Raw genomic sequence first — 16,884 nt, forward strand, 5'->3', positions numbered from 1 at the left:
AAATGTGAACTTGACCATTTCTGCCCACCAATGAATTTACTTTAGACAAAAGAACCTACACTTTTTAAGACCCCATCCCACCCCTTACCGGCGATGGGAGTTTTAGGTGTGATAAGTACTTTAGTAAAAGCAAAACAAATAGCAGCAACTTTGGAATTAATGGGACCGTTAACTGGGAAGTACTGTACTGCAAGTTTCAATGCATCCACAGATGAAGACACAACCAGGGAATCTTAAAAAGAATTAGGTTTCAAACAATAAATGTTTAGACATACAGAGAGAGTGCTTTGATGCTAAATTTTATGACATGCTTGTGTTTAAAAAAATCTGATCGTGTGTGTTCCAGTGCAAAGTATACTACTGTGATACAAACCGTTTCTTTGGGCCATTTACTGTTGCAGCACTCTTTTTGCTGTGTGAGATTTGGACATAGAAGTATTGCCAGTTGATGTAAATTGAATGGCAGTAAATGCTCAAGAATTAAATTTTTAGTTTACCATGTACCACGATACTCGGGTTTAACAACTTATGATTGTAATATGACTCAACTGATGGAATTTGAGTTGTCTCTGGAAAAGGACCTTTATCTTAAAGCTGATTGGTCGTGCTCTTCAAACCAGAAGCACTGACGCCAAAGGTGCAGACACATGTGTGATCATTTGAAAATGCAGTTATCAAAAAATATAAGAAAGGCTTAAACTTTACATACTAAGGCATTTTATTTTAGACAAGACCAATATATGTCTGTTTTTTCAATAGAGCAACAGGACCGATTAAAGGCATCTACTGTTGAGGCTTTTGTCCTATTAATTTGTTGAGCTCTCATATTGATAAAATAAGTTTAAAAAAGTACTACATTCAAAGACTATGCCCTCATTGTTAAGTAATAAGCATAGCAGTCATCAGTTCTTACTATGAAGAACCTCACATAAGCTGACTTGTCTTATTTTACATGTTTAGATGTTTGTGCTCTGGGTTACATCTGAGATTTTCTTGAACCCACACAACTTGCATGCAACCTTTCAACCTTTGTTTTTTTTCTTATTTTTTTTAAAATGGCTTGTTTTGGGCCAATCCTGGATCAGTTATTTATGGCGTATTACTTGCTTGTGGCCAAATCTAGGGAATAAAATGCTTCAGCAGTTCAGCATTATAACCTGTTTTTATGTTTCAAGTTGTAATCCTCACTGCACTGAATGGCAGCTGGGGACCAGACATTCAAGAACTCTGCTGCCCTCACTTTGTCTTCTTCTCATGTATCTTATCAAAATGATACTGCTCATTACAGGAAAGCTACTTGCTTCAGTTTGACTGCAAATAATTGGAATAGGTCGAGCTTCTCTTCTGACGTCTTTTAAAAGAACAAAACTGACATTTTGTGACTGTCTCACATTAGTAGCTGCTCAGTGGCTAGCAAGGAAAGCCAAATGAAACCAGTACCACATACGGCCTGTTGGCTGCAATACCTGTGCTGACTGGCCCAATATTTCTGTTCAAGGTTTTTGTTGAAACTTCAAGTAAAAAAAATGCAGAAGTGAAAGTTGGCTTCAAGTTAGGTTTGGCACTTAATGACTGTGAGATACTTGTGGCCAATTTTTTTTTTTCCTGTTTACAGTCTTTTTTGGACAATTTGATTTCCTCATGTAGGGCTCTGACTTTGTTTTTTTAGTTATTGCTGCATTAAATAGCGTATTAAGCATCATCCTATTTTCTTTCCATTTTCTAAATCCACTATTAAGCATTGCACGACACTGGAACCTATCCTCAGATCACATGACCTAAGACAGATATCTGCTCTGGATGGAATGCCAGTCTATCTGAGGGCACACTTCTCTTTACTTCTCTGCTAGACTTAGGTTGAGTCTCCAAACAAACTGACACACACATAATGGGAATGAGCAAAACACGTGAGCACACAAAGAATGTCTTAGAAAAGTGAGGTCCAGTTTTGTGAAATTACAAACTGATGAATCTCCAGTCAGCCTAACTAGCTTCTCTTTGGGAGAAAAAAACCCTTCTAGATACAAAAAAAAAAAATGTGCACATTCCATCCGGATGGTGACCAGATCCCGATTTAAGGGAAGTCTCCTTCATCCGTAAGATAACTGGTGCACCACCAACTTTACATCTTATCATTTCTTAATAAAATATATCACCAGGTGTTCCTACACTGCATTTGAAACAAACAGTAAATAACAGTAATTGACTTGACAAAGATCTGTAACTAGAACAATAAATATAAATGAATTTTGTGGAATATTTGGGTGGTGATTTATAAATACAGTTCATTTTGCTGGGTTCCTTTACATTGACATACTGTAAATGAATACTGTGGATGACACCCCATATGTTTAACACAGTCGGGACACACCAATATTATTATTATTATTATTATTATTTTTAATAAACTTTTACAAATTTAGTCTGTTCAGTTAATAGTAAATTCAGTCTTGGGTGAAAAGTCACTACTGCAAATATTATTAAGTTCTTGTTCTGACATGTTAATTCCCATTATAAGGGTGAGATGGGAACCAAGATTTGTTTAAGCAAGTTAATAACAGACATACATTCACCATTTAATTAGTTTTTAGAAGCTGATTTGCCACTCTCCACAACTAATCTTCCACTAATTGTTGTAAATTTACTGTATGTAAGACAATTTGGGAGACATTGGGTCCAGTCAAGTGTTTCTGGAGAAAGTGCAAGCACATAACTACTAACGTCTCTTAAAACAAGGGGAGCAAAATAGCTTTGTGTTTCAAAGATATTGCTAATCAGTTCTTTCTATTTATTATTTAGAATTCAAAGTAGGCACAATTCCATGTTGGTGACATGAGATCTATTAAAAATAAATAATTAAATAATATATACTGTGAGTAGGGGTGCGTTCAGACACGGACGCTCCTTAAAAATGCTGATAGACTACTTTCACATTGCTTCCTTACTTGCTGGACTTACTTGCAGCTGATCTGTATCACGCGACGCTACGCATACTTAAAAGCCTGAACAGCACCTGTCCTTTTTGGCTAATTGCTTGTCTCTCTCTCTCTCCATCTCCAGACATCCACTGCTCCTGTTGGGTGTCCCGCTCCTGACACACACCTCTTTTGAAAGAGAGAAATGTTTGTTTGAAGTATTTAAATAAAATTCCTGTCTCTGCAATCTCCTGTGTTTCTGTGCAAATCTGTGACTCAAGCGTGACAATACGCTTACACGCACACAGATAACTAGCCACATGACCTTTCCATCTTTTGGCAACTTTGAGCTCATGGAACTGTGGTCTTGGTTGTGTAACTACACCATAGCAGGATATTTTCAGTCATTTGAACATCGCTGATTCAGCCACCAGGTCAAACAAAGTTGTTTGAAAAGTGATCACGAGGGAAGCGACCGCGACAGAAAATGAACCCAAATCCCAACGTATGACAACTCACTAGTCCCCTGTTCACCAAATCCAAAAAATGCTGCATGTTTGTTTTCTTTCAAAGGCACAGCCCCACAAGACATGATGCGAAGTCACAGACCCAACAGAATGAATCAATTTATTCCTACCTAAACAGCGGCACAATAACATTACAAATATAGTGACTGTTACATAAATGTTTCTGTGTAACAGCAAGACTAAAACGTGCTTTGAATTATCTCTTGAAAGTAGCAATGTTCCTGGCATTCTTTTAAATCCTTGGCAAATAATTCCTTTTCTTAGGCACATGAAAACTAATGGAAGCTTGCCAGCTCTTCGTGCTCATTTTGGGCTGAATCTGCCAGTGCCAGTGCACACAGAGGCTTGGACTATGCCACCGTTTGTTTTCTCGAATGCCAGTCTGCTCAAAGCTTTTATTGGTTCTTCTAAGACAAAGGCTGCTGCCACTGACTTATAAATTTCCTTGTTTGTATTACAGTAGTGCCGTCTTCTACTAATACACAAATTTACTTTTCTTCATCTTCTCCAATATAAAAAATCAGTGGTGCTTTTGCAATATTAAAGTCATTAAATGTAGTTTTCAGTTTGTTTCTCATTGGAGGCTGAATGATAATGTCAAACCTCACATTTAATATTTTACTTTGAGAATGAAGTCCCCAGCTTGAGTTATGTGGGATCTTTTAACCCAGTATTTGTTACCTTTGGCCTGCACTGGTTAACTCAAATACATTTTTATGAAATGAATAATAATATGCTTGCAGCACCTGCCTATTCATTAACACACAGTATATATTGAATGTCATTTGCTTGTAATATCCTTGCTGAAAAGGCACATGAACAACATTAATAGGGGTGGGCCAATAATAATCCAACCCTATTTTAGCATGCCATTGCATTTGTGTGTTTTTCAGCATTAATCTAAAGTTCTATGCGTAATGCACAAGTGAAATGCTTTGGACACATCATTTTTAAAACATTATAAAAGTTTTATAATATTTCAGTTTAAGGTGATATATAAAACACAATAATGGCAAATCATTTAAATGCAGTGGAAATATCAGCTAACCTCTTCACAACAACAAGACTGTGGGGGACTGAACGTTAACCTGTTTGTATTGGGCACAAGGCAGAAATGAACCCAGAATGGCATTTCAATCAAACGCTTGGCTCACTCCCTTCATCCCTCACTAATACAATGTCAATTTAGAGTCGCCACTTACACTGACTTGTCTTTTAGATTTGGGAGGAAAGCAAACTGCGTAGAGTCCACACAGACCTTCATCAAGTCCCTTCGAGCTGTGAAGCCGCCATTCTGAACACTGCATCACTGTGCAGAAAGTATCAGCTGAGATGTCCATTCCTTTCCGACAATATCTTTTTTTGGCCAGTTTTGGTGGCATAATGGGGATTAAGTCCTTGCGATTTTTATTTTATTCCTTTAAAAATACAGTGGAGAAGTTTGTGTGTTATTCATTTGCTCATTTTTTTAATTTTGGATACTTTAAATCTACATTACTGCTGTACTAGTATGTGTTGAAAAAACAAAAAGTAGTGATGTTAATCACATGGTTACATTTATAAATACCTAAATGTGCTACAAGTTCTTTTATTTCCCTGCCAAAGTTTCTGCTCGTAGCAGCTGGCATCCTGCTCAGATTAGGTTCCTGCTTTGTGCTCTACCTCCCTACAACCCTGTAATGGAAATAAGCAGGTTCAGTAAAAGGATGCATAGATAACTGCTGCTGGCCCGCAATTCTTTAATGGGATAGGAAGGACCTCAAATTTGATTTAGTCATTTCAGTACTTTGTATTGTATTTTATCTACGGAACATTGGAACCAACTAATGTGCAATCAAAAATTACCTTCTAAAAATAATTAAAAAACAAGCCAAACAAACAAAACTTGGGAGAAAAACATTTTTTATGAGTCACCAGTTCATTAGAGAGAATACATACGCACAAAAGGTAAAGGCAAAAAGAAACCTGATGTGCTTAAGAATAAAAAGTATGTCCACTCCTGAATACAGAAATACATTTTGTTTATTGTAGATAATCGTATATACTACTGGTCAAAAGTTTTATAACACCTCAGTTTTTCCAATTTTTCTTCAAATTGAATCAGTTGAAATGCAATAAATGGCCAAAAATGGTGAGAAGGTAAGCAGTAAACTGCTAGACGTTTAAATTTAAACTTTAGGTTAGCAAAAACTGAAAAAAAGGAAATTTCAGAATATTACAAATGGACCTTCTTCAGGGAACAACTAATAGGTTACGCTCTACAGATGTTCTGCAGCAATAAAAGTAAATTAAGTCTTGCAAATTGAAGCAAGCACAGGTACTCCAACTTATAAGCCCCTCTACCTGTTTTAAAGCAGAGTTGGAACAGACTGTGTTACTACACCCTCTGAAGTACTACTTGGACAATATTACAGTGACATAGAAAAAATAAACAATGGCAAATAAAAATAAATTAAGTCAAGGCATCATTACACGTACAAAATTTTATTCAAATTTAGGTGTTCTAAAACTTTTGACCGATAGTATATGTCATACCTATAAAGGAATTAAATGGAAGGAATCGAAAATACAAGTTGTTAGTAAAAGATATGATTTGTAGACATCTAGTTTATGTTGGTTGTTCTATAATTAGAGATAGTAAAATTAGATCCTTTGGGTTAAAGACCCATCCCACAATGCTGCTCATGAAGTAGCATTTCCCTTCTTCTGTACTAGAATTTGTCCTGGATAGCCTTGCCATTATAAATAATCAATGCCACTGCACTTAAACCTCAATGTCTGGCTTGATTAAATCAGATTGAAGTGAACAGTAGACCTGGGGTTGTCACGAGGCTCAAAAAGTAACAGAATCTTGAAAGGCGTTAAGCTGCTAGTTAACAGTTAGGCTGACTTTTATGACACAAACTTGCTGCATTATATCCTCTTTCATCTGCTACAGAATAACCTCTACACCATAGCTTTATGGCACGGGGCATTTCAAAGGAGGATATAAAATTAGAGGATACGCTGGATATGCACACCCATGTCATGTAATATTTTGAGATTTAATTGCTTTGTTTTTCAGAGGACAATGATTTTTTTTTTTTCATGGCACATTCACAATAACAACTCTCGCCAAAGCACAGGCAGGAAATGGTTCTCGTTTTCATCTAATTTGTCTTTTTTATAATGCTGAGGGCTAACTTTGTGCTTGTATAAATGGGGAATAAGGTAAATACTGAATATTCTTGAAATACAAACCTGTTTTCTTGCCTATTTTGAAGTAACCGCTTTCTTAATTTACTTAGAATGTAGCCAGATTTGTGTAGACAGGTGAAACACTTAAGCACAGTTTTATGTAGCAAAGAGGTCAACCACATCAGATCCACAAAGTTAATGTATGCTGATTCAAAAATATAATGATTTAAATTGTTATAGTTACATTTGCTTAGAGCAAAAAGAAATTTGTTGATGACTGTACTTTCCATGGGATACTTTTGGTACCATTTACTGCATCTGTAAGTTCAGTTCATTTTCAGATTTCTCGTCACAGTGAAATTCTTACTTATATGACTGACCATCATGTAACACTTTGGAATGACATTTAGTAATCACCTCATGATTGGTTGCAGTGTAAGAATAAATGATTGGGTGCACAGAGAGAGGCCTCTGTGTCCTCTTTTGTATTGAACCAATGTGTTATCTTCATCACATCATGCAACATGACCCCAAAGATCCTGTTTTTCATACTTTTTTCCAGCCTAAAGACTGTGAGGAAAACAGTTTAGAAATCTTACAGTATGAGTATGACAACATAGTGGCAAAGTGGTTAGTGTTGGTCCTGTAGTGTTTTGTGGGAATGTGCTATAGAACTAAAAGTGTTCTTGTTGCTACTGCTGCCTCATAGCTCCATTGACATAGGCCTGCCTAGTCACTGTGTGAATGCTGCCCTTTCCATGCCCGTGTGAATTTTCTTCACACTTTTCTAGTTTCCACCCACCTCCCAAAGTTGTGCAGGTTACTTCAACCAGCAGCCCTAAATTGGCCTACAATGAGACTAGATTGCAGCGGATTATTGTCACTTCATTGTGTTGGATGTTGCCTGGTTAGTCTTTAGCTCTCTGTAATGAAAAAGTATTCAGAAACAAGACAAATAGGTGAACAGATACTGCAGAGTTCAATGGATTGACATGCAGAGCACCTCATGATGGCGTAGCAGTGGGGCCAGGCACGTTGCATTATCTTGTGTTGCTTGCTCAGTTAAAATACAAGTGGTTCAGTGCACTGCCAGTACTAAGTGCCTCTGTTTTTCCTTTTATTATCTTTCAGGTTCTAGAAGACAACACTGGGGTGCGAAGAGTGGTCGTGACACCCCAATCTCCAGAGTGCTATCCCCACAGCTATCCCCCAGCAATCTCTCCCACACATCACATACCTCCATATCTCACCCATCATCCCCATTTCATCCCCAACTCTCATACTGCATTTTATCCACCAGTAACTGGGGACATGCCGCCTCCTTTCTTCACACAGCACCATCTCCCTCCCACAATATATGGAGAGCAAGGTAAATATATATATATAAAAACGGTGTTAGTTTTGTGTATAAATTCAAGAAACTGCAAACCTATTGTCAGTTTTATGATCACTAGTATATTTCTTCTTTTAGGTTGTGTTTTGTCTTGTTAGGGTCCTTGGGTGACTCTATACTCCCCTTTGTATCCTTTATTATGTAGACCTTAACAAAAGGTCTCAAATGTCATTTTCTTACCACACTGTCAGGTACTGTAGTTCAGAACTTCCCTTTTTCTCTTTTGCGTCTATAACCCCAGGCAACTTGATAGACTAAAAGAGCAGGCAGGAGAAAGAGTTGCACTTTTAATTATGCATTGTAAATAATATGTTTTATTATAACTAGTGCCATGTAAAGTGAATAGATTGTGGCATTACAAACCAGTACAAACCTAATAGTGCTATATGTGTTGTTTCAGGAGGCACGTAAACTTGTACACTCAATTCTTCAAAAGTTGTCTTTTCCATTCAGTTCTCTTCAGGTAATCATCTCTGTAAGGACAAACAGTTTATCTGAATATGAATAGAGGTCTTCTCAAAATGGAGAATGGCAGAGAGAGACAGAGAGGCAGAGAAACCAAACTTATACCATTTCCTGTCAAACATCCTGTACCAATTGGTTGTCGTGGTACAGAGTAGCCTCCTTTTTTCAACAACCAATCCTAGTCAGCCACACCTAAGTCCTTCAGACCCTGCTGTTTCAGCAAGAGTCATGGCTGAATATCATATCATTCGTTCCAGGCAGATTGTCCTTTCATCTCAGGCTAGCTGGTCAGTTTATGGCCTACCTTGGAGAATGGCTCATAGAATGTCCTGCAAAGAGTTGTAACAAAGTACCCTCATAAAACCGGTTACAAGTAGAGAGATCACAACCCCCTGCCACACATTACACTCCCAAAGCAGCATGTAACAAAAAGGTTCTTACCTTTAACAGAATTCTCAAAATTTTGAGGAGTTCAGAGTCAGTGTGTTTACATGCATTTCGATAACATGGTTATTCACAGAACCCTGATTTCTGAAATGCAATGTAAACCCTTATTCCTGTTAGAGAGATTGGGCTATTGACCCCTGAGAAACCTGGCTAACAGAAGTAGATTTCTTCACGAATAATCAGCTCAGGTGGCTATCTAAACTTTTAATCGGGTTACAGTTAAGAATTTTGTAGTCTGTACATGTCCATTGCACTCTGTTTGCCAGCTTAGCTTTGCACATGCTTTCAGCAGCTACAGGTAGAAGTGTCAACAGAATAAATTTTCAGAGGCAAATCTAAGGCCATTAATCACATTATTCCTTCTCCCCTCTGCAATGATGATATTTTAACTTTTTTTTTTTTTTGCACAGATTAATGATATTTTGTCAAAGGAAAACTCCAGAAGATTATTTGCGCATGCGAATGTGGATTTTTAAGAAGCCAGGTTTCTGCCTTAACTGGGATATTCACATTAACATCATTATGTGTGTTCATATAAACATAGTGATTTGCATAAAGAAACCCGTTTCTTTTTTTAAGTTACTAAATATCTCTTAAATGACAATTACAAACAAATATCAAAATGCTAATTAATAAGCTTCATCACAAATTTTTTTGAAGAGAAATCCCTGCAGCAACTATATTACATTACATGTCACTTTTTGCTACATTTTACACATAATACCAAATCCTTAGCCCGTAATGCATGTTGTTCATTCACCAAGCTGGAGTGCATGACATATTCGTGTAACACAGTTAAGAATTAGAACATTTAAGTGTATAGTCTAAACAGAAGAAGCCAGAGCGGTACCAGGAGAAAACCTGAAGATGTTCAGAGCATGCCTTTTGAAGGATATTATTTGAGTTAACCTCTTAATAGCAGAAAGTGAGCTGCCAGATAACTCAAATGAAACTTTGCTGAAATAAACTCTACAAGCTGACAATGATTTGAGCTACATGAGAAAATTAATGTTTAATTCATATAGTCCTGTTAATGGTGAACATTATCACGTATTGGTTTATCTAAATATTATATAATTCATGAAGGGCAGCATGTTTTTTTAGTGGTAGTACTAGCTGTTAAAATGATACGGTTTGAGATATACAAAGAAACAGTGGAGGGATTTGAAAACCTATTCCTCAATTGTTGTTTGTGCAGTGCACCCAGTAATTCTGACATGTCCTACCCTAGCTATTGCTCCAATACGGCGACTCTCAACACAGTCAAGGGAAAATGACTAACACGTTTTGTGCTTACAAGGAAATAGTAGTTAAAGTCCTTAAAATTGTACTCTACTCCCAAATGCTGATTGAATGAAATGCTCAATTCATTTTAGGAAGAAGATTTGATGTGGTAACAACTTGGAATATGCGTTTTGTCTTGATCTGAATAACTAGAATGAAGAGGCTTTGTATAATCCAGTTAGTAACTTAATTTCAGCCTGGTCGATGGGAGGTGTATTTGTATGTGGAAATTTCATATTCACATCTTTAAAGCCATTTCTGCTCAGTTGGACACATAATTTGAATAAGGATGGTAAGACTGTCTATTTGCACATGTATTCATTGTGTGATAAAAAAAAAACATGTTAGAGAATAATGAGGCTTTTCAGAAAAAAAGAAGGCTTAAATACTTTCTTAATTCGCTAATAATGGTCAGGCATCTTATTTAGGGTTGACAGAGTAGAAACAGGCAAACTGTTTAAATAGATGTATAGAATCTGACAGAAGCCTTAACACAAGGAAACTTACCCACTTTGTGGATGGTGTGGACCACCAGGGCGCCTACAGCTGCCCTAACCCCGACACACACAGGCAGGACGCAAGTTGACACACAGCACACCTTTATTTATTGGTGGGGAAGGGCTTTCTTTGCTTCCCACAAGAGCACAATGTCCACAAGACAAAGCACAGTTCTCTCTGCTCTCCGCCTCCACTCCTCTCCCTGCAAACTTCATCCACTTCCTCCCAGGTCTGGCTCCTCGAATTGGGTGAGGCAGCTTTTTTTATTTTACTCCTGGGAGTGCTAAATCTGGCTCATCAGTATTACCTTCAATCACTCCCAGGTGTGGTGGCTGTGCAGCTCCCCCTGGCAGCCCCCAAGGAACCCAACAAGGCTGTGCCAAACTTCAAGTCCCAGCATGCCCTGTGGGAATCTGTGGTGCTACCCTCCAGTGTGCCAGGGGAGGTAGTGCCTCAGAGATGCTCTCTCTCCCCCAGTCCTTCCATCCAGCTGGCGTCCCGGCCGGGTAATGGTCGAGGCCGCCCGTCACACTGCATATTGATACTCGTAAACACAACATTTTAGGATGCTTCAAAATTAGAGAAGAAAAGAGCACTATATCAGCCACCTGTGTTTTTTATACCAGAATTCTTTTCAAAATATTGTATTTGTTTCTTTGTTTCTTTACGTGAGGTTTTGATGCCCCAGACACCATCCTGTACAAGGATATAAGTGGTCATCACAGAGATGGACCGGGGCGAATGAGGAGACAGACAAAAGTGTGCAAAAGTTTATCGAACAACAAAGAATTAAAGTGCAGAAGGCACAATAGTGTTTCATTGAATAAGTCTTTTTAAACACAAATTTTGTCCATTAAAAACATTGTCTTTGGGAGTGCTCCATAAATATGTAAATAATAAGAACATAAGAAATTTGACAGATGAGAGAAGACCATTCAGTCCATCAAGCCAGTTTGTTTAGCTAATAGCTAAGCTGTCCCAATATCTAATCCAGATTCTTCTTAAGTGTTGCCAAGGTTTCTGTTTCAATTACATGTCTCGGTAAACTACATGCCTCAGTATAAATAAATACTTCGAAAATCCAAAACAATCTTTCATGCTATATTACTTTTCCCCTCATCTGGACATCATAGTGAATCCCAGGTTGCGTGGCTCACTGCATCCTGATCTGCCTTCTCAGTCGGTGCCCCCACCCATCCCGGCTTTCTGACATCTACAATGGTGATGTTATGATCTGGATCCTCGGCCTCTCCCCATTCTCCTCTGCTCGCTTAAAGTCCTCTGATTCAAATATAGCCACATCATGGAACTTCCACATCAGCCATCGGTCCTGCTCCCTTCTGTAGCTCAATAGAGCTGACATTGCCTGTCCTATCCCCCTGACAAGAAATACCTTACATCCAGCTGTTCTAATGAGAGATCAAAGTTTTATTTCTTGTTTTTTTACTCTTTCTTTATCTCCTCTCAATCACTAACCCCTTCCTTTTATCGCTATTTACTTACAGCTGATGCTTGTTAATTACTGTGCCGCTTATCCGGTAATCAACACAAACCAGCTATTACATGTGTTCATGTGCGCGCCTTAATTAAGCCCAGGTCAAACTGTCGGGCAGTGCTTAAAATCCATTCAAATCAATAAATCAATCTCTTTAAAACACTAAGAAACACGAATTACAGCACTGGTACCCTTTAGTGCTGCTGTGAGCTCAGACAAGGATGGTGAGGTTTGAGTACATTCTTACATCATTTGTGAAATATAAACTGATAAAAATGTTGTGCCAATTCTGTAAGTTACAAGAATATGACTTCTTTTTTAGAATACAAGATTGTAGACTACTAAAACTGTTAGGATGAATAGAATTACAAGGGGCTGTTAATCGTCATTTTATATTGCAGTAAACCTAACTTACAAAATGGCTTATGCTGAAATGAAATGAAATTGATGGTGTGTACTTCTGTGAAAAAACTTAAAGCTTCCCAAACTGGGGTGAGGGCCATTCAGTTTTATAAGTTTCTGATCACTATAGTAAATTATTTTCTATTCTTCTCAGTTGTTATCTACCTTAATAAAAGGATAAGTGACTCTGTGCCAGGCACATCACAAACATTTCAGTAATTAATGCATTTTATTTGTCATTTCAACAGATGGCGCATCTCAAACATGAACACTTCTTTTTTGACTCCTATTCCAAATGGCATTTACAAAGTGCACTGCAAACGTTAAAGCTGATGTATGTGTTGATGATTTCAGCCCATCTTGAATGGGTAGCACAGCTGGCATTTTAATAGCTCTTTATATATGATGACCCTTGAGTGTATTATGTTTTAGTGTAGTTTGAATCAATCAGATGTTTTATTCTTCATGTATCAGTATCCTGATGCTCATTTAATCGATGAATCTTGGCTCTTGGCATATTTTTTTTTTAAGAAATCCATTATATTACATACTTTTTATTTGCTGATAATCAAATTATTCTGTCAGTTAACTCATCTATTTTTGTAAGTTCACACTCAAAAATTGTGATTCTTAATTTCAGTTTTATTTCTCCTGCATTAGGTATAAAAGGTGCATTGTACCACCCATAATATAGGCAGAGTAGGCTAGCCCTCCAGACTTGGCAGCTCAAAAAGGGTTAAATCCATGCCCAAGGACACCATGAGGCCAAAGGGAACATCAATAAGCTAAGTGAAAGTTGAGTTAATGGGAACAGATTGGCAATTAATCATCATATAATGGTCACTCGTCCAAGCTACCTTATTTGGCAGATTGGCAGTGACAACGCCAATGCTAAAGAAATAATGTCCAACCAGAAATTTAGAAGCACATTGTATCATACAAAATTAGGATTTTGTGAGATAATGAGGTAAAATGTCAATGCAACGTGTCTATATGACTTACTTTATGGGGCATGTCTTATCATCAGAGAAAATCTGATCTTAAAAGGCAGCATACTTCAGTCTTGTAAGGAAGTGTGCCCAGAGATAAAGTTAATGCTTTAGAAACATGAAACTAAAAAACAAACTACAGTGGACTTCTTTACAGGTATCTTAGAAAGGCCAAGTCAGAATTATAAGTTGATTCCTTTTGAAAATCTGTTAGTACACTTTTGAAATTTCCAGCAAACTTTACTTTTACACATAACTCATAATTCTTATTGATCCTTCAGTGAAGAAAATGCTAATGTATCTTGTATTTTCAAACTTATAATTCATACTTCAGAGGAATGTGACAAAATCATTGTGGGATTAAATGGGTTAAAAGCATTGGTTGAGAGGTTAAAGATTTTCAGACAAAACACAAAATGTTTGCAAGAGGTGTGCTATGTAAAAATTCAAAGCCAAATATTCAGGAATGCCAAGTATGAGATGCAAGAAGAGGCCAAACTAGCAGCACATTACTGTCTATTTTATGTCGTTTGAATGGAGTAAATTGGGTGATACAAAAAAGGTTTTATGTGGCAAAAAGTGCCCAACAGATCGAGCATATACACATTTAGTAATGGAAGATAATCACAGTATCTTGAGATGCACAGTTGACAGAGACTTCATACAAAAAAAAAAACTCGCCATGTCTGCTATCAAAATTGTTTCCTCCGAATATTGACATGGTGGGAAGCTAAATACATACAGTACAGTCAACATTGCTGCCTTTTTCTCACCAGTTTAAAAGTCATAAATATTTTCTTTTTGAGCACAGTGTCAGGTTTGAAAGACTGAGTATATGTCGTCTGTAATTTATTAAAATGCAACACACTGTACTGTATTTCCCAGAGAAAGCAACGATTAAAGGTTTAGTTGGCAATTGTGGCCAAAGTCACTAAACATGGGAGTTTGGGGGGATGTGTTTCCCACTGCAGGATTTTGCTGCTAAAAGAAAAGTTTAGACTTTAGAGGATGTACTTTTAGGGTGTCCCCACCAGGGCATTACTTTGACAAAAGGGTTTGGATGCCAGAGAGCAAAGCAGTAGTGGTCATTTGCTACTACTTGATGCATGTGCAAAAACTCTACTATATATATCGCACACTTCTTATTTGTTGAAATGAATTAGATTCTGAAAATATAAACAGTATTGGCAATAAATGAGAGCTTAAAAATCTCATACTCCTAAAGTGGCTTAGCTTTTTTTCTTTTTCACCTCATTTGTTGTTATAGACTTTGTACTCATCTTTTTGCAGAAATACATTTTTTGTGTTGACGGTATAGACAGATGCTTGACCACAAGGATAAGTGAAAAAAGACAGCGAGCTTTCATGATTCGAATCCTTCATCTGTTTCCAGTTTGCTTCTGTCAAGATGGGATGCAGTTATGGAATGTTGTATGAAATATATACTTAATTGCTTGTAATTCATATATATTTTAAGTGTGGTACATTGTAGTACAGAAAAGCAAACTGATAGGATTGAAAGTAAATGATGACAGCTTGGATTGATGAAGAGAACCACAGACTTACACAAACAAAACTGTCTTATGTAGAATATACACTAACTTTCATTAAATTAGAACAGAGAAGTAATAAAAGATTATCATATGTTGATACTTTGGGAAAACAATTAAATTATTGCATATCTGTCTATTTGTCTGTCTCTCTGTCCATCTATCATTAGCTTCTATCTATCTATCTATCTATCTATCTATCTATCTATCTATCTATCTATCTATCTATCTATCTAATGCAATGAAAACACTATTTTTTAGTTAAAAAGCTGAAATTTAGCATGATTGTACATCTAGGGCAGTAGGCATCTGCTAAGAAAAGAAAAATTAAAAATAACAAAGTTTAGGGGTTAAAACATTCCTACAATAGAAAAACTAAATACCCCAAAAACACTTTAACTGATTTAATTGAAATTTGGTGACGTTATCAATAGAGAAATGTAGTCGACGAGTGTTGTTTTATTTAAAAGGGGACTTGCATATGAAGGACAGAGCAGAAGTGATTGATAAGCCAAGCCAACAGCAGCACTACCCAACAGGGTGGACAGATGACTGAAGAAGGGACAGTGTCCTGTGGCCTAATTTACCATATAAAGTTAGATTTCACACAAAAAAAGAGGCTCAAAAAGTACAGTACACAACTTCCCACACAAGTGTCTGGATTTATAAAATAAAATTTGATGGGGGAATGCGCATATATTTATGACAGCTCTGACCCACGCGTTCACAACATTTCTGAGAAACTGGGAAATGACAACAACCTTGATCAATTAGTGAAATGCAGCCAATCAGATAAATGACGTCTCGCACACGTAGTATCATATCACTAAGCTGTTGTTTTAGTGTTCATTAATATGACACACATATTAAAGCTCAAATGTGATGAATATGAGGCTCAGACTGTATTTTAGTTCCCTTATTTTGGAGGACCAGTGTGGCGTATATGCACTTTTTTGTTTTATTTTTCGTCAGTTTATACTACCTGATGTCGTTTCCCAGTTCAGGAGTATCTCAGCCAAGCTTCACTCCGTTATGCCCGCTGTTCTGGAACCCTTTAATAAAGTCCTATATCCAGTTTTCATATGGTGTGGGTGCATATACATATAACGCAACACATTGTTACCAGGATAAAAACAGAATTTGCACCACTGTCCGTTTTCCTAACGTAATCTGAGCAGTTTGATGCACTCTTATTGCAATAAGGATGCCTAGCGAAAATGAAGTTGCTTTTGTTAACCGTAAGTAGTTACATTTTATAAACATGCACGCCATCTGATGGATCGTAAGTCTAACCCTAACCGACTATAATATAACTGAGGCCCATTGTCTTATAAAATTTTCCTGGTAAAGTCAGGTTGTGCTACCTGTGCTGGCAGTATGTTTATATACCACATTTACCAGGTCACTTTTTCTTTATTTTGAATTTGGTCCCCCATTATATTTCATTCTTTAGTTGTGCATTTTCTTCCATAACAAGTCATTACACATTAAATGTTCCCTGTACAGATGTGTATATGACATTGGCGTCAGGCCTTTGCTCTATTATAAACCCTGTATTTGTGCTCTATATGAAGAAGATGGATTGGGAGGGCACTGGTGGTACAGAGACCAGTAATGTTATCTCGTAGTTCCAGAGTTCTGGTTCCAAAGCTCTATCCAGTCGCTATTTATATTCAGTTCACACATTCTCTTTCTGTCTTCATGAGTTGTTCTCTCGATACTCTGGCTTCCCACAATCTCAG

At 37.2% G+C, this 16,884-nt stretch overlaps 1 protein-coding gene across 3 annotated transcripts in view; it reads left to right on the top strand.

The window, feature by feature from the left end:
* The window catches only part of fndc3ba (fibronectin type III domain containing 3Ba), a 528,549-nt gene that overhangs the window by 283,653 nt on the left and 228,012 nt on the right, over positions 1–16,884 (top strand). For all 3 annotated transcript variants that reach the window (XM_039761474.1, XM_039761483.1, XM_039761492.1), the window contains one exon: positions 7,751–7,988. In XM_039761474.1, coding sequence (XP_039617408.1) covers positions 7,751–7,988 — 238 coding nt within the window. The remainder of the gene's footprint in view (positions 1–7,750; positions 7,989–16,884) is intronic.

Source organism: Polypterus senegalus, chromosome 1, assembly GCF_016835505.1.
Source record: "Polypterus senegalus isolate Bchr_013 chromosome 1, ASM1683550v1, whole genome shotgun sequence".
NCBI lineage: Eukaryota > Metazoa > Chordata > Cladistia > Polypteriformes > Polypteridae > Polypterus > Polypterus senegalus.